Genomic DNA, 24400 nt, shown 5'->3' on the forward strand with positions numbered 1-24400 from the left:
TCTCTGTCTCCAGGTCAGTCTCTAAGTCACAGGAATGGTGCCAAGCTGCATTTTTATAAAGAGTTTTCTCATCCAGAAATCCTCTACACCAAAAAATCACAGGTTTAACTAAACCAACAAAAAGAATCAGTTAATTCTCAGCCTGTCTCCTGTAACAGGTAGATGGTAAAAGTATTTAGACAATGTGTGGATGGTGGCAAACACCATCAGTTGTTCGGCAAAAACATGATATGAGATTAAACTGCTAATTCACCAGAATAAAGGGAGAGGGAGGTGGCATCACAATAAGGTTTCATTGGGAGAAGATACAGTTTGGTTATGATGTATCAATGGCCATTTCCCTCGAATGGGGGCTAACATCAATACATTGAGCATTTATTAAGTGCCTACTATGTGTCAAGCACTGTGCCCACTAGGTGCTGGGCATGCAAAGATGAAACGAAACAGGTCATGCCTTCCAGGAACTCGCTTTATATGTTACATGGGACAGTATTGATTTTTTCAGTGCCTATACTTTCAAAAGATGGTTTTTTTCTTCTAAGTGAATCCAAAATCAGACCTGCCTTATTCCCAGCCAGATATTGAGTTTGCCTGTTGTCTCTCAGACTTAGAACATGACTGGCCTACCTCCTTGTGTGCAGTCACTCGCGTTCTCAGGGATAAGTCCCTTCTGGTGACATATGTCCACTCACTTATGGCTAATTCTGGCTCCATGTGGGGGGGCAGGGGGTGTTAGGATTACCATTGCAATCATCCTTCCTGACTGATTCTCAATTTGCTTTCAGTTTGTTCAGTTGTTTGGTCCTGACCTGTGATTGCATTGGGGCAGCGACCTCCTGGTGTGGCATGGGGGGACAGCCAGTGCAAAGAGGGGGTGTGGAGAAGAGAATAAGTACCTGAGAGGCAGGAAGAGAGAACCAGCTAACTTTTCCTTCTGTGAGGTAGGTATGAGGGTAGCAGTCATGCCCACTTCCACAGATGACACCAGGATCAGGATAAGGTATGGGCACAAGCGGGACAGCGAGGGGAGAGAAACAAGAGAGACTGAACCAAAGTGAGAGTTCTTAGGGAATTGCCAGGAGCACATGGTGGTTAAGTGACTTGCTCAGGATCATACAACCAGTATGTGTCAGAGGTAGGATTTGAACCTAAGTTTCTCCTGACTCTAGCCATGCTAGGGGCTTGATTTTCTTATAAATTCTTAAATTTCTTATAAATTCTTCAAAATGTCTTTTTTGTAAATGACCCCAGTGTCACTGAAGACTTTGCACCCCGAGCCACTTTGGGCAGTGGCCCTGGGGCAGAGCTGAAGTTGGGGCTGCAGCTCATTGGAAGCTGCCTTCACAAGACAAACAGGAGCCTCCAGAAACTCTTATCATCTGCCATCTTACAAAAGGATCCCTTTGTTAATCCCGAAGTTAATTAAAGTTGATCACAGGGCCCCAGCCAGAAGGGCTGCCAGGATGGGGCAAGGTGACAGAATAGTTCGGGCCCTTTGCTAAGTGAAAGAGGGCCAGTTGATGGCCAAGGCAGGCACCCAAGTGGACTAGCAGTAGGATCTGAGATCTCCCGCTGGAAGTCCCAGTGCAGCCTTTTTCCCTTCCAAAGCTGTGACAGTTTTATGTGGCCACCCTTTAACATGTCACTGCCTACTAGAGTCATGGGGTCTTAAGGCCAGTCAGTCAATCAACAAACATTTATTAAGCATATATTATATGTCAGGCACTGTGCTAAATGCTGGGGATACAAAGAAAAGCAAAAAATACAAAAGGAGTCCCTGCCCTCAAGAAGCTCCCATTCTAATGGGGAACACAACATGTAACTATCTAGCTACATACATGATCTATACTGACTTGATGGAAGGTAATCTCAGAGGGGAAGGCACTGGCAGCTGGGGGGAATGAGGAAGGCCTGCTGCAGAAAGTAGCATTTGAGTTGAGTCTTAAAGGAAGCCACGGGTCAGAGGTGAGGAGGAGGAGGAGCATTGTGGGCATGGGAGAGAGCCAGTGCAAAGAGGAGGGAAGGGGAAGGGAATAAGCATTTATATAGCACCTACTATATGCCAAGCACTGAACTAAGCACTTTACAATTGTTATCTCATTTAATGCTCACAACAACCCTGGGAGGGAGGTACTGTTATTATTATCTCCTTTTTACAGGTGAGGAAACTGAGGCAGACAAACAGGTAAAGTGAATTTTCCAGGGTCATATAGCTAGTAAGTTCCTGAGGCTGGATGTGAACTCAGGTGTTCCTGACTCCAGCCCAGTGCTCTAACTATTGTACCTACCGCCTAGGAAATGGAATGTTATACATGAAGAACTGCAAATAGGCCGGTGGAACTGGAAAGGTGAGAAGGGGGCAAGTAATAGGAGCTCACTGAATAGGGAAATGACATGGTCCAACCTGGACTTTAGGAAAGTCACTTGGGCAGCTAAGTGAACCACAAATTCGAGGGGGGAGAGAGTTGAGGCAGGGAGTCAGCGGGGAGCTTGGGGCAGGGGTTGAGATGTGAGTTTCAGAGCCTGCACAGAAGTGGTGTCTGTGCCATTGGAGACATCGTGAAGGTAGAAATGACCCACTTGGACCTCAGCTTGGCTATGTGGGTGAGTGTGAGTCAGGTCAAGGATGACACCAAGGCTGGGAGCCCAGGTGATGGGCAGGACAGGGGTACCTGAGAAGAGGGGACACGTTGAGTTGGGGATGTCTATGGGACATCTACTTTCAGAATACTGATTGCTGGAGAGTGGCTAAGGAGCAGACCCCAAAGCCAGGAAGCCCTGAGTTCAAGCCCTGCCTCTAACACATACTGTCTGTGGGACTCTGGGCTCTCAGCAAGGTGCTGACCTCATCTAGGAGGTGCTTTAACTTCATAAACTCCCAGGCCCAAAGTTACACAGCTAGTCAGCAGCAGAGCTGGCATTTGACCTTGGGATTTCTCCAAATCCCATGCCTGCTCCATTATGCTGGCACCTTGTCTGCAGATGAGAAGTAAGAACCCCCCAGGTAGAAAGTGGCTAATTGTGATTGAGGGAGATTAACATTAACAGAAAATAGGGAGACACCTTAGGGATCCTCTTGTCCAACCCCCTCATTTTACAAACTGAGGCTCAGACAGCATTCTCCCTAAGTAAATCATGTAGATCTGGAAGACACTTCAGAGGCCATCTAGTCCAGTGAGGAAATTGAGATCCAGAGAGCAGGCATACCTTGTTCCAGGTGACCTAGGTAGTGAGCATCAGAGATGGGTTTCAAAGCCAAGGCCTCTGACTGGCAGGAAATAGAGGAACTTAGGGTGTGAAGCCAGGGCCTCTGCCCCCAAATCCAGTGCTCTCTCCATCACCCCATGCTGCCTTCTGAGAGTGGCCATGGTGAGACAGTGGAGGTTTGGGGCATCTCAGTCTGATGTGTCTCCCGTAGCTCAGCCAGATGCCCAGGAGGGCTCCCTCTAGGAGTTAGCCCAGCTGTCCCCGTCCAGGGCTATTGATTTTCTCAGAGAACAGACACTGGAAATGCTAGTCATAGGGGAAGTGCCCATGACTCAACAAGTTGCTTCCCAGGGGTGGCCACCTATGCACTTTACAACTCTGGGTCTGAGGACCCAGCTTCAAATCCTGCCTTTGCCACATACAAGCTGCATGTCCCAGGGCAAGTCCTTTCCCCTCCCTGGGCCTCAGTTTCCTCCCCTGTAAAGTGAGAGGGTTAGACCAGATGGTCTCAGAGGCCACTTGTGCCTCTAGATCGAAGATCTTATGACCCTTTCCCCTAGAGCAGTGGCTATGACCCAAACTCCCTCCTCTTGGCCCTCAGTGTGGTACCAGCAGCATATGGGGCAGAACCTGAAAGGACAGAGGACTCCAGACATTCAGACAAATGTGGACTCAGAGTCAGGAGATGTGGGTTTGAAAACTCCTGGTTATTGGTTGTGTGGCCCCTCTCTGGGCCTCATTTTCCTCATCTGTAAAATGGGTATAGTGATATTTTCATTGCCCACTGTACAAGATCATCCAGTCCAATCTTCTCATTTTACAGAGGAAGAAAATGAGGCCAAGAGATGTTGGGAAACTTGCCTAGGGTCCCACAGCAAGTTATATTTGAGACTTGGGTCTTTTTGACTTTAAATCCAGTGCTCCATCTACTATACTATGCTGGTTTGTCATAGATAGGTAGCATAGGATTTAGAGCTGGAAGAGACACCAAAGATCATCTTGTCTGTTACCCTTATTTTACAAATAAGGAAACTGAGGCCAAGGAAGGAGAAATGACTTGCCTGAGGATACATAGGTAGTAAGCAGTAGAGGCAAGATTTGGACCCAGGCCCTTGGACTTCAGAGTCAGTCCTCTTCTTTCTTTTTTTTTAATTTTCTTTTTGTCAGTACTGTCTACTGTGGCACACTGACCCGTTTTTCCTCCCCTCCTGCCCCCTTGGTTTTCCCTCTGTAAGTGAAGGGATTGGACTAGATAACCATTGAAGCCCCTTGTAGGTGTAATACTATCTAATTCTAAGTTCTCACTTTCCTTCTCTGGGCCTTAGTTTGCCCCTCTGTAAAATGAGGGAGTTGAGCTAGATGTAGAACTCAGCAGAACAGGAGTTCCTTGAGTTCGTAAATCCTTATATACTTAGACCAATGCCTAGTATATTTAATATATGCTTATTGAGTTGAACTGAATTGCCTTTAAGGACCCTGCCAGCCCTGATTCTGTACAATCCCAAGATTCTGGGCTTTGTGACATCACTCTCTCGGGGGGGGGGTCATGTCCAGGTATATGGAGAAAGTCATCTTTTTCCTCTATCAGGCTGGCTCAGTTAAAGAGAAAGTAGATAGAGTAGCAATAAAGATTCCCCGGCCTTCTAATTTCTCTCAATGATTGGAGATTCCATTAAGCCACATCCAGCCTCCACTGATTGTGTAGGGGACCTTCTGTCTTGGACTAGCTAATAAAATCATCTGAAAGACTTTCAGCATGTAAGTCATAGCCAGCCTTCTGAGTGATCTCTGCAGCTCCTTTAAAAGCTGGGGCTCCCTGGCTTCTCAGATCTCCTCAGGGGCTGACTTTATCTCTATCACTAACACTCATGACCCCCACTCATCTTCTGAAGTGGGCTGCTGAGATAGGCCTAGAATTTCTGGTAGCGACTCCTCCCTCCTCTGGCATTACCCGAGATGGCCACTACCCATGCTCTCAGGAGGTTATCTGAGATCCTTTGCCAGCCTCTGGTGGTGACTGGAGCCCCACAGGCCCTTAGCCCCACTACTTTATGAAGTTCCTAACAGCTTTTGGTTTTATTTCAGGAGAAGTAGAAAATCATCCCAATAATGCCCTCACCTCTTGATTTGGGACTTGGAGTCAGTGAAGACTGGGTGACTATGGGCTCCTGGGTCAAGTTCACTTCAGCCCCTATGGGCTTCAGCCCCTTGCATCCTTGAAAGGATCTGATATTAGTGAAGGACATGGCATTACCTCCTACAGGTGGGGACTGAAATCAGGCTTGGATCCTCTGCCCCAGGGATGCAAATTAGTATTTTTGACCCAGCGTCAAGCTGTCTTCCTTGTCACTATCCCACCATCTAAATTCTACCCAAATCCCACCATCCAAAATGGGCTGATGGTATCATTCTGAAGTTTAGAAAATTCACTTGAAAGTTCCCAGTAAGGCAGCCTTTACATTTGAGATGTTACTTGTTATCTATGTAACCCCTCCCCCCCAGTGGAGTCACATCCTACCTTGGGACCTCAGTTTCCTTTTCTGTAAAATGAGGGGGTTCTTAATCTTTTTTGTGCCATGAACCCCTTTGTAGAATAAGGTTACCAATTATACTGAAGTACTTATCCAAATATCAAAAGTTCCAAATTCAGCGATGCCTTACAATCTAGCCACACACCTCAGGTTAAGGATCTCTGACCTAGATGATCCCCGAGGGCCCTTTGACCAATTCTACTGGAATCACCTGGTTCCTTCCCCACACCCACCAAAAATTCCATTTGTAAGTGACCTTATATTAGTGGCTCTCCATTAAAGGATGTGGGGTTACCGACTTCCATTAGATTGGGAACTCCTCAAGGGCAGGGACTGTCTTTTACCTCTTTTCACATCCCCAGCACTTAGCACAGTGCCTGGCACATAGTAGGCACTTAATAAATGTTTATCAACTGACTAACTGAATTCCCAGAGGGACTTTATAGGATGAATTAAAGCTGAATAAGGCAGAACATTTTTTGTCGTTAGAAACCAAGAGTGTTGTGTTTAATTTAATTTAATTTAATAGATTACTCCAATAAAGAAGGCTCAAAAATACCTAGGAAAGAATGCTCATAAACGTAAACGTCTTGCTCTAGTCACATTATCCCCTCCACCACCTAATGCTCCTTGGAGGCCATTTATGAGGGCCTGAGGCCGCCTAGGAAAGGCCATTAAATTGGGCGTCCCTCTATATCTTCCATCTCCTCCACAACCAAATCCTCCATGTCTTCTGTTGAAGAAGGGTGGTGGTCGCCTGTGATGTCGAGTTGTTTGTGTTCTGTCATCTTCTTCACTGCCTGGAACACTTTGGACATCCTCAGGAGGGGCTGGGAAACACCTTGGACTGGCCACTGGAATGGGCAGCGATCTGGCCCCCGAATCACCTCTGCCATCAGCACCACCGCGCGGGGAATGCTGAAAATGTCCTCATGGATGGCCGTCAGGCCAGGGCACCTCAGGGCCTTCTCCTCTGCCTGCCCGACGCTCTGCTGACACCATCTCAGAGGCTCTAAGGCTGTTTGTGAAGGGTACGAGGTGAGGGCGATGCTGCTGCCCTTTTACCCACTTCCCTGTCTGCAGTGCCTCTGAGAGGAGTCCAGGGAAGGCAGTGAGGGGGCTGCTTTGTGAGGGTCCACACTGCTATGGCGACCTTATGTTGCTATACCAACATTCTGTGACAAAAACAGGCGGATTAGAATTTTGAGGTCAGTTCATTCTTCCTGCTCTGTCATTGGCTGAGTGTCGACAACTCAAGCAAGGCCCCTCCCCTTTAGCTAGCCAGCCCCTCCCCCTGCTCATTGACACCCCAACCCCTGTCATCCTAGTCTACTGGCCTGCATGTAAACTACATGCCCTCTACAATTTACAGAATTACAGTTTCAAATAGTGAGAATTCAAATGCGTGCGACCACTTCAAGGGATTCATTATTTGCACTAACCAGGACCTAGCTGTGTACCCTCCTATTCTGCCATCCCTGTCCAGATCACTTCTATTCCTCCCCAGCCTGGCCTGTCCCTCTTCTACTCCAATTCTACTTTCCATTTGATTTCCCTGGTCCTCAGTTTCCTCATCTGTGAAATGGGTTAGACTTTATGTCTTTTTTTTTTTTGGACTTAACTTCTAAGGTCCATTCCAACTTTGAATCTATGATGTTATTAATAACAATAACATTTATGTAATACCTGCTATGTGCCAGGGGCAGCTAGTGGTGCAGTAGATAGAGCACCCAGCCTGGAGTCAGGAGTTCAAACCTGAGTTCAAATCCAGCCTCAGACACTTACCGGTTGTATGACCCTAATCAAATCACTTCACCCTGTTGGCCTCAGTTTCCTCATCTGTAAAATGATCTGGAGAAGGAAGTGGCAAACCATTCATGTTTTTGCCAAGAAAACCCCAAATGGGGTCACCACGAGCCAGCACGACTGAAAAACGACTCAACAACACCAACAATCTATTATTACTCTTCTTAATGTATCTGCCTGCTCTTCCTCTCTACCTATTGAAACTCTTCTCCTCCTCTAAGACCTAAGTCAGGTGCCACCTCCTCTCTGAAGACTTCCCTGATCCCCTCACCTGAAAGCCATCTCTCTTCCCCTCCATGTTTATTAGGGTACTTTGTCTGGATCTCCCTTTTCCTCCTCACACATTCCAGCTTGTATATTACCCTCCAAGTAGACTGTAAGCTCCCTGTCATTTTCATCTTGGTGTGCCTCATGGCCACCAGGCTTCTGCATTTCATAAGAGTTGTTTAAATGTCTGAGGGATTGATTTTGGAAATACAGGAGTCTGGGGACACAAACAGAGTAACTAGGTAGCACAGAAGAGAAGCCATTGGACTGAGTTCAGATCTGGCCTCAGAAAGTAGCTGGCTTTGTGACCTTAAACAAGCCACTTCACCTCTGCCTGCCTCAGTTTCCTCATCTGTAAAATGAGGATAATAATAGCACCTACCTCTCAGGATTGTTACAAGGATAAAATAAGAGAATATTTTCAGGGCATTTTGCAAAACCTTAAAGTGCTATATAAATGCTAGACATTATTATTATCCTCATCCTCATCCCCAGTGTAATGGAAATAGGCCTCAATTTAGATTCCAATGAAACCAAGAAGGCCCTGGTTTCAAATCTTGGCTCTGTTTACTAGCAACATGACTGTGGGAAAGTCATTTCCCCCTTCCCCAACTCACTTTTCTCACCTGGCCTCCCTGGAGGCCATTTATGGGGGGAGGGGGCTGGGTGGTGTTAGATTAGATGATGTCTAAAATCCTTTCCAGCGCTCACCCCATGACATGGGGCAGCCCCTATATTGGTCACCACCCTCAGCTTCCTCATTTATAGAAAGGCCCCAGGTTTCATTGCTCCTTCATTTGAGACTAAAGCTCTTTAAAAATCTGTAGCTGAGTCCTGGCAAGAATTAAATGAAAAGATTGGATTACACAAAATCAATCCTTGTAGATCTAAAACCTACACCCAGAAAACCTAGTTACCCACACACCTCTTCTTGATGAGCGACAATCAAGAATTTTGACTAGAAACACTCTGATACCTGTAAACAGTGGCAGGGGAATCGGCAGGCTTGACAACCACTGAATACTGCCTGAGTGGGTAGAAAGTACATTGTGAAGCAGGAGAATTATCTCCTAAAGCAGATTCAGAGTGACTCAGTTTGGGAAACTTCTTTCACCAGAGTTAGCAATTTTCCACAATGAGCTTGCTTTCTTCATTCATTCTTTTTAACAGCCATTGATTAAGTGCCTACTGTGTGCCTGGCAACATGCCAGGCTCCAGGCAGATCCAAGCACTCTTCAGACTCTTCCTTCAAGTCCAGTCGGGTGAGTGAAGGCCTATGTAAATATTTGCCTTTATGGAGCTCCCAGCTCTGTAGCGGGGTAAGAGCTCAACACAAATGGTGATGATGCAGTAAGTTAGAAAGGGCCCAAGTGTTAAGTGAGCTCATTTATTCAACAACTGTTTATTAAACACCTACTGTGTGCTAGGTTGTGGGACAAAGATAATTAAGACTCATTTTTTACCCTATTCTGGCCAAACCCAACCCAGGTCAATCTGGTGGTTCAGGCTTAGGATTGGAACCACATGAGATTCTCATAAACCCACCAACACATAACCGAAAAGAAGTTTCTTAAATCAGTTGGTCAACAAGTATTTAAGTACCTATTATGTTCCAGGCACAATGCTAGGTAGCTGGGGATACAAGCAAAAGTGTTGTGGGGCTCAAACAAAACAATGGATGTAAAGCACTATAGAAATGCCAGTAATTATTATTGTTGTTGTGATTGTATTAGCCTCTACCAAACCTTCAGTCTGGCAACTGGTGGAGCAGTGGACAGAGCACTGGGCTTAGAGTCTAGAAGTCCTGAGTTCAAATCTAGCTTCTGATGTTTACTAGGTGTGTGAACCCTGAGAAAGTCACCTAACCTTTTCTCACCACAGTTTGCTCATCTATAAAACAAGGACAATAACAGCACCTACTTCCCAGGGTTGTTGAGAGGATCAAATGAGATAATATTGGTACAGTGCCTGGCACATAGTAGGTGCTGTATAAATGCCTAGAATCCATCTCCTAATTCATACATGGCAGCTTTTTGATGATCACAGGGTCGTGGAATTTTGATTGAAGGGCTCTTAGAGATTATCTTAGAGATTATGTTGCAGGCAAAGAAACCAAGGCCATCGAGGTGAAGTGACTTGCCCAAAGTCACAGAGGTAGGAAGAAATAAATGAGACTCTTTTTGATTCAGAGATTCTGTGAATCCACAGTAGGGAGCCAATCCTTGGGGGCCCCATCCTGAGCATCCATTTTCATTCCAACCACTATTTCCATTCTTTTTAGATCTTCCACCACCTGCAACCCGGGAGAGACCACCAGGATGCAAAACAGTCTTTGTAGGAGGTCTTCCAGAGAATGGAACGGAGCAGATCATCATAGAAGTGTTTGAGCAATGTGGGGAAATCATTGCTATCCGAAAAAGCAAGAAAAATTTCTGCCACATTCGCTTTGCTGAGGAGTTCATGGTGGACAAAGCCCTCTATCTCTCTGGTAGGTGTCTGCGGCCTAGTGATTGTGGTCACTGATTGCAGAGTATGAGGGGACACAGTCGAGGGCATCCATGCGTCTGCTGCAGGGATGGTTTGTGTGAAGTTCTCCCACATCTTCTCCTCTAAGGATTCTTTTCAGCTTGTTGGTCTGGCCAGCCCCTTTCCCTCTGCTTGCATGTTCTCCATCCACCACTCACTAACCTAACCTCTGTTGACATCTGGGAGATTCACATTAGAGGCAACATGATATAGTAGAAACGACAGTGGATTTGGAATCAGAAGACTCCGAGTTCAAATCCCAGCTCTGCCACTTGCTAGCTGTGTGACCTTGGGTGAGTCCATTTCCCTCCCTCAGCCTCAGTTTCTTCTCCTATAAAATGAGTGGGTTGGACTAGATCTAGGCCTCTGTGGTCCTTTCCGGCTTTAGGATGCTATAATCCTTCTTGAGGCCTCGGTTTCCTCCTAAACCAAATGGGGTCAACAACACTTGTGCTACCTGCCTCATGAATTTGTATCGAGGAGAGCACTTTGCAAGCCATAAAATGTGAGAGAAATCAGTGCCACCGTTAGACTAAGGAAGCACCTCAGGGAGGCCAGTTGTCCTCCTCAGGACACCATCCAGCCTAAAATGGGGACCCCGTGACTACATCTGGTGCTCCATGGGCAGAGTAGCTTCCCTGGCTCTGGACACACAACCTGAAGTCAGCAGCTTTGGCCTGCCACCTCCCAGCGCAATTCACTAGAGCCCCCAGATCTTTTGCATACAGCCTGCCTGGGCATTCCCACCATCCCACATTTGGGTGTATTATTGTTGTCATTGTTGTTTTTAACTTTGCATTTATTCAGATTAAATATGATATAGGATTTATATGTAGGTGCTTGCAAGGCATCAGTGGTGACAGGCAGTGGCTCACTCATACCCCAGTTTTCACATAAGGAAACTGAAACTCAAAGAGGGTAAATAAATGACTTGCCCAAAGTCACCAAGCTTGTAAATGGCAGAACTGGGATAGGAATCAGTGTTCTGACCCCAGGTCCAATGATCTTTCTAGCATATCCAGGTATAGGACTGTTATGCCTATATTACAGATAAAGAAACTAAGACCCAGAGTGGCTAGTTACCTGACTGATGCCGCGTTGCTGCTAAGGATCAGACATGGGCTTCAACTCCATGTTTTTTTGAACTGTGGTTCCATTGCTGCTTCTGATACACCAGCTGCCTCTCTGCTCTGACCAGGGCTGTGGACCGGATATGATCTAGACTGCACAATGGGCAGTGATGTCAGCATCCCCCAGAGAATAGGGCTTTAAAACTAGGCTGAGGTCACGTGCCACTATACTCCACCCTGATCAGAACACATCTGGAACGTAGTGTTCTGTTGTGGGAGGGAGGGCACATTTCAGGAAGGACATTGGTAAGCCAGGCAGCATTTCTAAAAGCATGACAAGGAGGATAAAGAGCTTTGAGATCATACCATCCAAAGATCTGTTGAAAGGACTTGGGATGGGATGTTTGGCCTGGCAAAGAGAAGACCCAGGGGACGTGCCAGTTGCGTCCAGGCATTTGAAGCGAGGAGGGAAGGTGCAAAAAAGCAAAAGGAAAAACTTCTCCCTTGAAAACTGTCCCAAGGTGGACTGGGCTGCCCTGTGGAGTTGAGGGTTGCCCCTCCCCAGAGGGCCCCAAGCACAGGCCTGACGCCCACTTGGGGATGTTCTGCCAAGGATACCTGTTGAGTATGGGTTGGACTCACCAGCCCCTGTGAACCCTTCATGCTTGGAACTTCTGTGACCATCACAGCCTTTCTGCCAAGAGTCAGAGATCCTTTTTAATCCAGTAGTATAGTTCCATTGTGATCAGTCTTTAGAGGTGGAAGGAACCTTAGCAATCAGGCTGTATGCTATGTGGGAGTTAGTAAAAGACAGCGTGATATAGCAAAATGAATGTAGGACTTGTGATCAGGAGCCCTGGCCTTGAATCCTGGCTCTGCCATCAGTTAATCATGGGACCGTGGAAGCAAGCTTCTGAGGCTCAGTTTTCTTATCTTTAAAATGGGGCCGATGCTGTGGTTGCCCTAATTCTCTGAACCTTCCCAAGTTCTACAGAGCCTTGTAGGTGGGTACCAGTTTCTGTGCTAAGCTGCTTTCACCCCCTCCCTTTCTCTGGCCATCAGGGTACCGCATCCGCTTAGGGTCAAGCACTGACAAGAAGGACACGGGCCGCCTCCATGTGGATTTTGCCCAGGCTCGGGATGATTTGTATGAATGGGAGTGTAAGCAGCGCATGCTCGCCCGGGAGGAGCGCCACCGCCGCCGCATGGAAGAAGAGCGCTTCCGTCCTCCATCTCCCCCTCCTGTAGTTCATTATTCAGACCATGAATGCAGCGTCATGGCAGAGAAGCTGAAAGGTAAAGGCTCTTCTTACATGTGGGTGTCTATCTCCCTTTTTAGTGAAGATAACCAATCTCATCAAAATCATGTCACTCTTTGGCTCACACATGTGCAATGGCTCCCTAGTTCTTCCTGAGTTCCATTCAGGCTCCTCTGCCTGGCATTCAAGGCTGTCTACAACCTGGCACCAGCCTGCCTTTCCATGTCGATCTCCTTTTAGTGTCTGCTACATCCTGTGGACTCCAGTTCTGCTGGATAATACTTTGTTAGAAATGTTAGGAATTAATTAAAATGAATTGCTTTGTTGCTAATGATGAAGATGATAATGACGGCCGATGTTTGTGGACACTTTAAAGTCTTAAAGCACCTTCTTTTCCCCAAGAATACTCTGGGCCCTCTCTCATTGCTCTTTCCCAATTATTGGGATAGCTTCCCCCACTCTCTTTGCCTCTTCAAGTCTTCATCCCTTGTTTTACGGCAAGTTTGCCCTGGGGGGATAGCCTGGTGTAATGGGTAGAAAGCTGGCTTTGAAGTCAGGAAGCCCGGGGTTCAAGCCTTGCCTCTGACACATCCTGCTGGTATGACCCTTGGCAAGTCACTGAACTCCTCAGCCTTCTAGGGGGACCTTGAGGACCAGAGATTATGGAGGAGGTGCTGACCTGTCTTGGTAATGGGAGTCTCCTCCTTTCCTCCTGATCTGAGAGTTCCCTATACCAATGACATCCCAGGTCTGATTCCTGTCCCTTAAAACCCAACTACAAAAGCCTTCTCTGTCCCCTTCCAGTGTTTTTTTGGGAGATTTTTTTGGAGGCAATCGGGGTTAAGCGACTTGCCCAAGGTCACACAGCTAGTAAGTGTCTGAGGCCAGATTTGAACTCAGGTCCTTCTGACTCCAGGGCGGGGTGCTCTGTCCACTGTACCACCTAGCTACCTCTATCCTTTTCCAATGTGGAGAATGACCTTCCTCCTTCAGCCTGCTACTTACTAGGTATGTGACCTTGGACAAGTCATTTAAGCACTTTGATCCCCAGTTTTATCATTTGCAAAATGATGGGACTGGACTAGGTGATGTTGAAGGTCCTTTCCAGATCTATAGCCTATAATAAACTTAGCTCTGATAGCACTTTGTTCATGCCCTCTCTAATAAACATATAGCTAACATTTATATAGCCTCTGCTATGTGCCAGGCACTGTACCAATATCTCATTTGGTGCTCACAACAACCCTGGGAGGTAGGTGCTGTTATTGTCCCCATTTAAAAGATGAGGAAACTGAGGCAGGCAGAAGTAAGTGACTTGCCCAGGGTCATATAGCTGGTAAGTGACCGAGGCCAGATCTGAACTCAGTTCCTCCTGACTCTAGGCTCAGCCCTCTATACACTATGCCACCTAGCTGCCTACTTATCATGCACTATTATATATATTTAGCTCTCTGTGTATGCAGGGCAACTAGATGGCGCTGCAGTGAACAGAACACCCGGCCTAGAGTCAGGAACACTCCTCTTCCTGAGTTCAGATCCGGCCTCAGACACTTACCAGCTGTATGACCCTGGGCAAGTCACTTACTTCTGCTTGCCTCAGTTTCCTCATCTGTAAAATGAGCTGGAGAAGGAAATGACAAACCACTCCAGTATCTCTGCCAAGAAAACCCCAAATGGGGTCATGAAATCTCATCTACTCTACAGCTATATGAAATCAGAATAAATTTTTTTCATTTTCATATTTGAATGATTGCTGGAATCTGGATCTGTGCAGGTCAAGCATGGAGCCCAGGGCCTGGAGCTTAATCAATGGGTGGTGATTGACAGGCCCTTCACCAGAATGATGACTTGTCCACTGGGTGATGGCCATTTTCTCAGATCATGTGCCAAGACTCGGAGGGATTGTAATCTATATCAGGGGTTAGAGAGAGGGCAGTGCCCACACTGAGAAAGGCATTGACCCTGGGCCATATTGATGTGTATCACATCACAGGATTATAGAAGTGAGAAGTTCCCTGAAAACCCATGTATGGTTTATACCCAAATGGAGCAACACTAGGAAAGGGGTAAAGCTTCAGTGTTAGGAAGGATTTTGTCAAAAGAAAGCAAGCATGGCATAATGGCCAGAGAGCTGGTCTTCAAGCTTGAAAGACCCCATTCAAGGTCTCTCCTATGATTATATCACGCTGGGGCCATATGACCATGTGCAAGTCACCTGACCTCTCATTGCTCAAGGCAACTAACTCTCCTAGACTATAAGCTTCCAACCTCCACTGGTAGAGAGAGTTTTCTCATCCAAGAGTTAGGTCCAATCCCTATTCCTACCCCTTAAAAAGAAGAAATGACCCTCCCCCTAGCAGCGCTTTTGTAAACCCCTGTGAGGAGGAAGAGGAGGATGTTGTGGCCGTGCTTTGAGAACCCCTGCTGAGTTGTCCCTAACACTTGTCCTAGAGGATCCAGCCTGTTGGGGAAATGGATAGGTTGGGACCTGACCAGCTGAGATGACTCAAAAGATTCTTCCTTTTCCTCAGATGATTCCAAATTTTCTGAAGCAGTGCAGACACTGCTGACCTGGATAGAGCGTGGCGAGGTGAACAGGCGAAGCGCCAATAACTTCTACTCCATGATCCAGTCGGCCAACAGCCATATCCGCCGCCTGGTCAATGAGAAGGCAGCTCATGAGAAGGGGATGGAGGAGGCCAAGGAGAAGTTCAAGCAGGCCCTGGCAGGGATCCTCGTCCAATGTGAGTCGTGCTCTGGGGATGGACGGGGGAAGGGGCAGCACTCCATCACTCATCTTTTTGAGTTGGCACAGAAACAATATGTGTGTTCTGAGATCGTGAGCCAGCTCACTTAATTCCTTCCTGGTTGACTTATTCCATTAGTTGCGCAAGACAATTGAGTCAATTAGTTACTCAAGTTAGTTACTCGAGTAATGGAGTCAATTCCCCAAGCGTAAAAGCAAGATCATCTCCTGAATGGAGTCTCTGTGGTACATCCACCTCATCTCCTTGGGGGCAGTGAGAACCATGACGGTGGTCCCTCCCTATGCCATTTGTTTGCACTTTCATCTGTATTTGAGGTCAGTTGACAACCAGCACAGGCCATGGAGGTGAGTTCCGAATTTAGTCACCAAGGGAAAGAGAAGGCATCAGCCTTTGAGGTCATTATCTTCTAATGGACTTGCAGGGACTCCTTTAGTGGACCATACAGTGACCTTGGACAAAGTGATTGATTGAGCGGGATGCTTCTGCTTTTGACCCTGAACTTCCTTCCCTCTGACCTCCTTTGTGGAGCATGGGAGACACCCCTGGGGAGGAAATGAGTTGTCTGTTTGTGCAGAGAAATGTGGCTCTAAAGCCAAGCCAAGCCCCAACATCTCATGTGAGGCCCATGTTAATGGATCATTTCTCAGGGATTATTTGTGAGCCCATTCTAGTCCTTTGATGTCTACCCTGGGCTCTGCTAGGCCTTACTAGACTGGAAAGACTTTGAATGTAAATCCAGTAATGGCCTGTATATTTGTCACTGGAGTCCCAGTCAGGCTCAGTGGGGAGGAGGCCTCAGCACCAGGCTGTCCATCAATTTTTCTACCACAACAACTCATGAAGACCATTTCCTAAAACATAAAGGGGTTGCCATCTCCTTGAGTGGAAGGAGTCCTCACACTAATAAAATCATGGCTCCTTGAAGGAAGAAAACATTTTTTGAACAGTTTCTGGATGGAGATACAGGATCTAGACTTTTTAGGGAGGGATCCATTCCCCCAGAGACTCTTAGAGAGGTGTTTTTTGTAAGCACGCAAGCTTCACTTTGCCTGCATAGAGTCCTAATCCTGCGACAGGTGTCATTTGGCTTAGAGTGGATTTTTTGTTGTTCATTTTTAATCTGTAACAAATATGGCTGTGGACTTCAGAAGTCTCCAAGCCCACAGAGTAAGGAAGCAATAAGAGAAAGCACTTGATCAATCCATCAGTCAAACAACAAACCTGCCATGTACCTGGCACTGGATATCCTCAGACAAAGAATGAAACAATATCAGGATAAGTTGAGGAACAGAGACATTAGGTTGTCCCACCAGGGCCATTGGTTTACTTCTTGTGATCCCATTTACCAGATACCCTTTAATGAGTCCTACAAAGCATTCCCACGCTGCAGTGTCCTTCCTGACAAACCAGTTCACCATCTCAGCCAGCCTGCTGAGGCGGGGCTGGGATCAAATCCATCTGTTTTGGAAGGTGGGTGTCAGTGGAAAAAGAGAACTGGGATTCGCCTCTAATGCATTTAAAAACAGAGGAAGTACCCAACTGTACTTAGAAGGACCAGTGTGGCCAATTGGCCTGTGGAGGAGCTGCAGCCATGAAGGAAGGAATCTCTGTCTCTCCCTCCCTCTTGTTTCTCTGTCTCTCTCCCCTCTCTCCCCCCTTCCCTCTTCTCCACTCCCTCCCCCTCATCTCTTCTCTCCTCTCTTCTCTTTCTCTCATCTCATCTCATTGCTCACTACAGTAAACCTTTCTACTTTAGATGAGACAAAAAGAGAAAGTCAACAACAAGACAAGATGACTTTCCTAAAAGCCCTGGGTTCTATTCCTGGCTTTGCCACCTTGGGCAAGTCCCTTTTCCCATCTGGGCCTCAGTTTCTTCCTCTAAAGGAGTTTACTTCAGTTCCCCAGATGTTTATCAGGCACTGTGATAATGCCATCCCAGCCCTTGAGGTTAAACTGTTAGCTCTGAGGCCTGTTCCAGCTGAAAAGCCAATGAGCCCTGACCAGATGGTCTTTCCAGCTCCCCCATTCTGGAACCATCCTCTGCTACTCCAGTGTTCCCTCCCCCTTGAGCTGTCACAAATCCCACCAACTCGGCTTTCCTTTCAAACTTTCCACACATTTTTCTTACAGTACCCCTGTGAGGTAGGCAGTTTGAGGGCTACTGTCCCCATTTTATAAATGAGAAAACTGAGGCTCACTGAGGGAAAGGGACTCATCCAGTGTCACACCACTCCCTTACCAGCACATATTCCACTCTACCACAGTCACTTGTTGAGTTCCCTTTCCTCCAGTTGGCTATTGAGGGGGCAGCCCTCCTAGCCCCCTTTTCTGAGTTTCCCTCTGCTGAGCATGGCCATGGCCTAGCCCACTAGAGTAGAGGGCAGTAGCAAATGGGTGCAGCTTAAGCCATCTGCCTGATTCCCCTCTCTCTCTTTCCCTCTCTCCTTTGTTCCTCTCTCTGCTGCCCTCTCTGGATGACATTCTGGCTCCATGCGACCCGTCGGCCTCATCCTGCAGTTGAGCAGATAGTGGCCGTTTACCACTCCGCCTCCAAACAGAAAGCATGGGACCATTTCACCAAGGCCCAGCGTAAGAACATCAGTGTGTGGTGCAAACAAGCTGAGGTTGGTAACTTTTAGTCTATTTAGCCCCCACCCCAGGGACAGTCTCTTTCCTTAACAGCCTATTGATTGGGAAGTTAGCTGGGAGTTAAGTAGTTGCCTGCTGCCATATTCACAACAAGGCCCTATTGAAATGCCATAGGATATGTGTTTCAACTTGTCTCATGCTCCAACCTCCCAGCACTAAAAAGGTCATAAATGCACTTGGCTTGCCTCGAGTCCATTCTACTGAACAGAAAGCTTGGTAGTGGGAACAGGGCCAGGATCATGCTAAGGCTCCCCCTCTCTGAGCTAGTGAGACTCATGTGATAATTAATACCCTGTGATTAACACCAGCAATAATGAATACCCTGGGCTTAATTAGATTGGGCCTCTATCATATTTACGTGATAGAGTGGAAAGATCGCTCGATTTAGAGGCAGGAAATCTGGGCTCAGATCCTGTCTCTGCCATTGACAAGCTGTGTGGCCTTGGGCAGGTCATTTTAATTTAGGAAAGACATTGATAAGGTAGAGAGTCTCCAGAGAAGGTCAACTAGGATGATGAATGGCCTGAAGTCCAGGCAATATGAGGAAAGGTTAAAGAAATGGGGGAATGTTTAGCCTGGAGGAGAGAAGACTCCACTGTCTCCAAGTGTGGAAGAGAGATTCGATTTGTTCTGTTTGGCCTCAAAGGGGAGAATCAGGAACTGGGGGAGGGAATTGCAGAGAGGCCAATTTCAGCTTGATTTAAAGGGAAAAAAACCCTACTTCCTAATAATGAGCTGTCCCAAAATGGAATGGGCCACCCTCCCTCACTGGAAGGCTTCCAGCAGAGGCTAAGGAATGTTGGCAAGGGAATTCTTTTTCAGGCACGGGTTGGACTAAATGCTGCTGAGGCCCTTTCTAATTCTGAAACTCTGTAATTCTGGGATTTCTCCTGTGTAAGATGGGGTTGATACTTTTTTCAATACCTACCCCATGGGGCAGTTTTGAAGAGAATGTTTTGTCCATTTTAAAGTGCTGTAGAGATGGGAGGTCTAATGATTTACTTATTCAAAAGTCCTGGCAGTCACATGTGGATGCTGCCTAGTCACCCCAGAGCACTAAGCTGGCCAAGCTCTTTTGGAGAGGACCTTCCGCTGGGCTTACTCTGATTTCATATTAAAGATAACCCATGTCTACGCTGAAGCCAGAGTGAGATTTTCTGTATGGCCCTGGAAATATGACAGGGATGTATGTGATCGAAATCAGAACTGAGAAATGAAGATGTGGAAAGGTTTGTTTTCACCAAGAGGGCTGCTGGAAAAACACATATCGACCTCAATTAATCTTATAGAAATGGATGCTAATACTTAAATAATACTTTATCTTTACCAAGTACATTCATATGTCTTGTCGCCTCATGACGGAGGTGGTAGGTAGGGTATTGTTATCCTCATTGGGCAGATGAGGAAACAGAGAAGGGAGGGAACCTGCCTAGGGTCAAACTGCTAGTAAAAGCAGAGCTGACACTTGATTCCAAGCCTTGGGAGCTGAAGAGCCCAATTCTTTCCACTCCACTACATCCAAATCTCTACCCTCTCTGCTATTCTGTAAAATCTCTTACTCAGAAGAATTGTATGTTTAAAAAAGAAAAAGCTGCGAATTTGTGTCCAGGAGCAGTTTGTAATCCTTGAAAATGCTGCCTGGCTTCCCCCCCCAAAAAATACAGCCCACTATCCTCCTTTTATCCATTCAGTTCTGAGCCCAGTTCATTGTTAATCTGTAATACCTGCTCAAGATAGATGTAATGATGGACTCACTTGATGGAGTATCTATTGAACTGTGTGACAGTGTAGACAATGGGCATTCTTTATCCACTTGTTTTGTCCTGTGTAGATTGTTAGGCTAAACTCTTAAGTGATTGTGGATCTAAGATCATCAGGGAGGCTCTGTAGTGTTTTGGGGTTCGATGTAATCAACACAGTGCTACCCATAAACAGTAACTCACAGGAAGAGCACAGGAAATCCCTCTCAAGACTGCACAGGACATCCTTCATGATAGCAGCCAACACTTTGTTCAAACATACATCTCCCTATTTTGAGCCTTACTTGGTATTAATAATCAGACATTCTTTTAACCATATTCTTCTGGTGATGCTGCTATATGGTTGCAAATCATGGAACACAACGTTCTCTGAAGAATCAGAATTGTGGGTGCCCCAAGGGGTAATAGAGACACAGTGGATATAAGTAAGCTCCAGCATATTGCATAGAATAAATCATATGCAGGAAGTAACTAGAAGCCACCAGGAAATGTATGATCAGAAAAGAAGGTGGGCCAGTCCCATAGCAACAGTGAGGGCCAGCACATAGCTAGGCCAAGTACTGCATGGATACCCATGGCATGGATATTCAGTAGCCCAGAGCCTCACACTGACGAACTCACAAATCCATGGAAGCAGTGAGACGCCCCTTACTCAGTCAGGCCTGAGCCTCTCAAACCACATGAGCAGCCCCTTGTAGAATTTCACTCCAAAGCTGCTTCCCTCCCCCCATCCTAGGGCACAATTCCACTCATGCGACTCAATTCCAATTCTTAACTCTGGGCCTCTAATATTTCTCAGGCTTGTAGAACCACATCCCAGCATTCTTTCCCCAGCTCAGCCTCTCCCCTAGCTAGAACTTGGTGGATGCCTTTCCTGTGTTCCCTGACTTATTCAGCAGGGTTTACTCGAAAGGTCACAAAGCTAGGAGTTGGGATCCAGCCCTGCCATGGTGATCTGCTGGCCATTCTCATCTCTGTGATGATGGTAGCACACTCTTCTCTAATACTTTAAGGGTTGCAAAGTGCTTTCTTCACAACAACCCTCTAAGTTCAAATCCAGCCTCAGACCAAACACTTGACACTTACTAACTGTGTGACCCTGGGCAAGTCACTTAACTCTGATTGCCTAAGCAAAAACAAACAAACAAACAAACACAACAACCCTCTAAGATCAGCAATGCCAGTATCCTTAGCCCCCTTTAAGGAGGAGAGTTTTGAGGCTCAGAGATGGAAAGGACATGTCCAGGGTAACACAGCTAGTAAATGTCTGGACAAAAACTTGGACTCAGGTCTCCTGACTCCACAGTCAGCACTTTTTCTTCTATACCATGTTGCATTGTGATCCTACATAAGCCTTTCTGAGACCTCAGTTTCCAAATCTGTAAAGTGGAGAGATTAGTCCCTGCTCTTTTATGTCTTGTACTTATTATGAAAAATCCAAGGAGATAATGTGCGTGAAAGGTTGTTTTTTTTTTAAAGTACATTATGCAAATGCAAATGGAGTATTAAGCATTTGCCTACATGTTCCCAGGCTCCTCTCCCAGCAGCATGAATGAGCTACATGTGTCCTCCCACTCTAAAAAAGTGAATCCATTTCCTCCTTCTAGCTGCTCTAGAACATTCTGGTACAAGGTTTCCTTTTAGTAGGGGTAAAGGAGGTGGCTAATGCATTTCTAGCCCATGGGGCTCTAGTTTAAACTACTTTGCAATTACATAAGCTGCAGCTTATGAAAAAAAGCCTGATATCCAGATGTGGCATAAATGTGTAATTTCCTAAGAGATAATCAGTAAGCAATTTTCAAAGGAAGAATTGCAGACTCTAAATGGTCATATGAAAATATGCTCCAAATCACTAATAATAGGAGAAAGGCAAATTAACCAGCTCATAGAATTTCACCTCACACCCTACAAATTGGCAAAGATGACCAATAACTAGAAATGGTCAGTGTTGGAGGGACTGTGGCAAGAGAGGCACTCTAATATGCTGTTGGTAGAACTGCCCATTGGTCTAGCCATTCTGGAAAATGGAATTATGGGGCAGCTAGGTGAGGCAGTGGATAGAGCATCAGCCCTGAAGTCAGGAGGACCTGAGTTCAAATCTGGCCTCAGACCAAACACTTGACACTTAGTAGCTGTGTGACCCTGGACAAGTCACTTAACCCCAATTGCCTAAAAATAATTTAAAAAAAATAAATGGAAAATGGAATTATGCAGGGCAAGTAACTAACTGTCCGTATTGTTTGACCCAGTGAACCTACTATTTGGGCGTATACCTCCAGTAAGTCAAAGACAGAAATAAAGATCCAATATATGCCAAAATAGTCATAGCAGTACTCTTTGTGATAGTGAAGAACTAGAAATAGAGTATCCATCAGTTGGAAATGACTGGGGAAAAAAAAAAACCTGCCTGTGGTATGTAAATGTGACAGAGTTTTATTGTGCAGTGAGGAATGGCAGATAAGAGGAATTCAGAGAAACAAAGTAAGATTAATGGAGAGGAGAATAAACAGAAGCAAAAGAAGAATCTACATGTGAGTACAGTATTGGAGATGAAAAGATACTTAACAGGAAGTTGAACACCACATAAATGGAAAACTAGCAAAAGTCTTCAAGAACAGACAGTAAACCACATCTCTCTCCTCATGTCATAGAAGTGGGGGACTACCAGGGCAGAATGCTGCATATATTGTTAGTTACAGTCCCCAGGATACCATGGAAAGAACATGAGACTTGTGGTTAGGGGCCCTGGGTTCAGGTCCCCAGACAAGTCACTGCCCATCCCTTGGCCTTCTAATAATGCCCACTGAGGATGACACTTGCCATCAGTCTATCATCATGTAGTTGTGAGAAAAGTCCCCCCATAACCCATCAAACCCTAAGAATGAGAGTGCTTTTTATTATTGTGAAGAGTGCCAAAGCCAACAGGCCACTAAAGTCACAACTAGAGATTCCTACAAAGCTCCAAGCAACTTCTCTACAGGACACTCAGCCAGGACTTGAGCTAGGCACTTCCCAGGACCACCCAGCTTGGTAGCATTGCCCTCCTTTGCAAAGTAACAAGGCTAAAAGATCATGGCCAACTTGACCAGAGGGGGAAAACTTGCTTCTGCAGGCCTTTAGGGGGCGTCTCTTTTTGCCTCTTTAACGGGATAGTACAAGGAAGCCCCTACATGGTGCTTTGTGATCAGAGGAAACAGTAAATGTCAAATTGGCTCTGCAGAACTTCAAGCCACATGGGATGGATGTCAATCCTTATCCCAGTAGGGAAAAAAACTGAGGAACAGGCGGTACCAGGATCAGTTGAAGAGACTGGGGTTATTTAGCCTGGAGAAGGGAGGACATGAACTCTCTCCTTCTGTTATTTAGGACTATCATGTGAAAGAGGGGTTAAGACTTGTTATGCGTGGCCTTAGGAGATGGAAACCAGGAACAGAGGGTGGGTGTTGCAGAGAAACAGATTGTGGCTAGTATGAAAAACCACTTGACAAAACTCCCAAAATGTAATGGGTTACCTTGGGAAGTAGCTAGTTTCCTGTCACCAGGAGGTCTTCAGGTGAAGTCTGGATAACACAATAAATATTTCTTAACTCCTATAAGAAAGAAGCCTTTCCTAATTACCCTAGATGTTAGGACCTCCTCTCCCTGAAATTACTTGCTATGTTTGTGTTGACTCCCATTACAATACATCATATTATATCGTATTGTATTATATTATACTTAATTCTATACATAGTATATGGACGTTCTTGTTGACTCCCCCATATCTTACCTACTGGCCTGGCTCCTGTACTCTCTGTTCATGTGGAAAAGAACTACTGTGCGTCTTTCTCTCCTCCCACCCCTCACCCCCTCCCTGCTCACCCTGCCCTCACCCTTCTCCATGCCTTTACTCATGCTATCTTTTATGTCTGGAATGATCTGTTTGCTACCCTCCCCATGTCCACATCTTAAAGCCCTTTCCTTTAAGATAGCTCAGTAAAATCATGGGGGGAGGACATTGATTATGTACTACCCTCAGTCACCAAATCTACAATGCAGAGAGTGTGGCTGCAGCTTTATTCTGCTCAGATGTCCAAACAAATGAGTGAGACCAAGCATCAGGGTTAGGCTACGTTGTATAGGTTTTGGTGACCCAGGGAGGATGAGTACAATGGAATATCAAAAAGCTAACAAGGAGAGATAATTTTTAAACATCAAAGAATAGATGGTAGTAAGGAAAGATCTATAAAACAGAAAACTAGCTAGTAAACACTGGAGCTCTGCCTAATATCTCAAGCTGGAATTTATAGAGAGGCAAAGCAGGAACTAACCAGATAACACCAGAGCTGCCATTGATGTCTCAGCTTGATTTTGCAGCCTCTAGATAGTTATGTGACTGGCTTATCTTAAGTAAATAGGTAATAAAGTTGAGCCAGAAATCATCTTAGCACACACCTTTTCCACAAAGTCTTCCCTGACTCCTCCTCCTCCAGGCGAGAATGAGCTATTCTTCCTCCAATATCTCCTCGCCCTTTGCCTGGACCTCCTTTATCAATCCATCTTTAGGCATTTCTTCAG

The 24400-nt window shown here is 46.0% G+C and overlaps 1 protein-coding gene across 4 annotated transcripts in view; it reads left to right on the forward strand.

The window, feature by feature from the left end:
• Nucleotides 1–24400, forward strand: part of ENOX2 (ecto-NOX disulfide-thiol exchanger 2) — a 307163-nt gene that overhangs the window by 242695 nt on the left and 40068 nt on the right. For all 4 annotated transcript variants that reach the window (XM_027876196.1, XM_027876204.1, XM_027876222.1 and 1 more), the window contains 4 exons: nucleotides 10093–10299; nucleotides 12470–12703; nucleotides 15198–15410; nucleotides 17952–18058. In XM_027876196.1, the coding sequence (XP_027731997.1) occupies nucleotides 10093–10299; nucleotides 12470–12703; nucleotides 15198–15410; nucleotides 17952–18058 (761 nt within the window). The remainder of the gene's footprint in view (nucleotides 1–10092; nucleotides 10300–12469; nucleotides 12704–15197; nucleotides 15411–17951; nucleotides 18059–24400) is intronic.

This window comes from Vombatus ursinus, unplaced genomic scaffold (assembly GCF_900497805.2).
Source record: "Vombatus ursinus unplaced genomic scaffold, bare-nosed wombat genome assembly UNPS02004063.1, whole genome shotgun sequence".
Classification (NCBI taxonomy): domain Eukaryota; kingdom Metazoa; phylum Chordata; class Mammalia; order Diprotodontia; family Vombatidae; genus Vombatus; species Vombatus ursinus.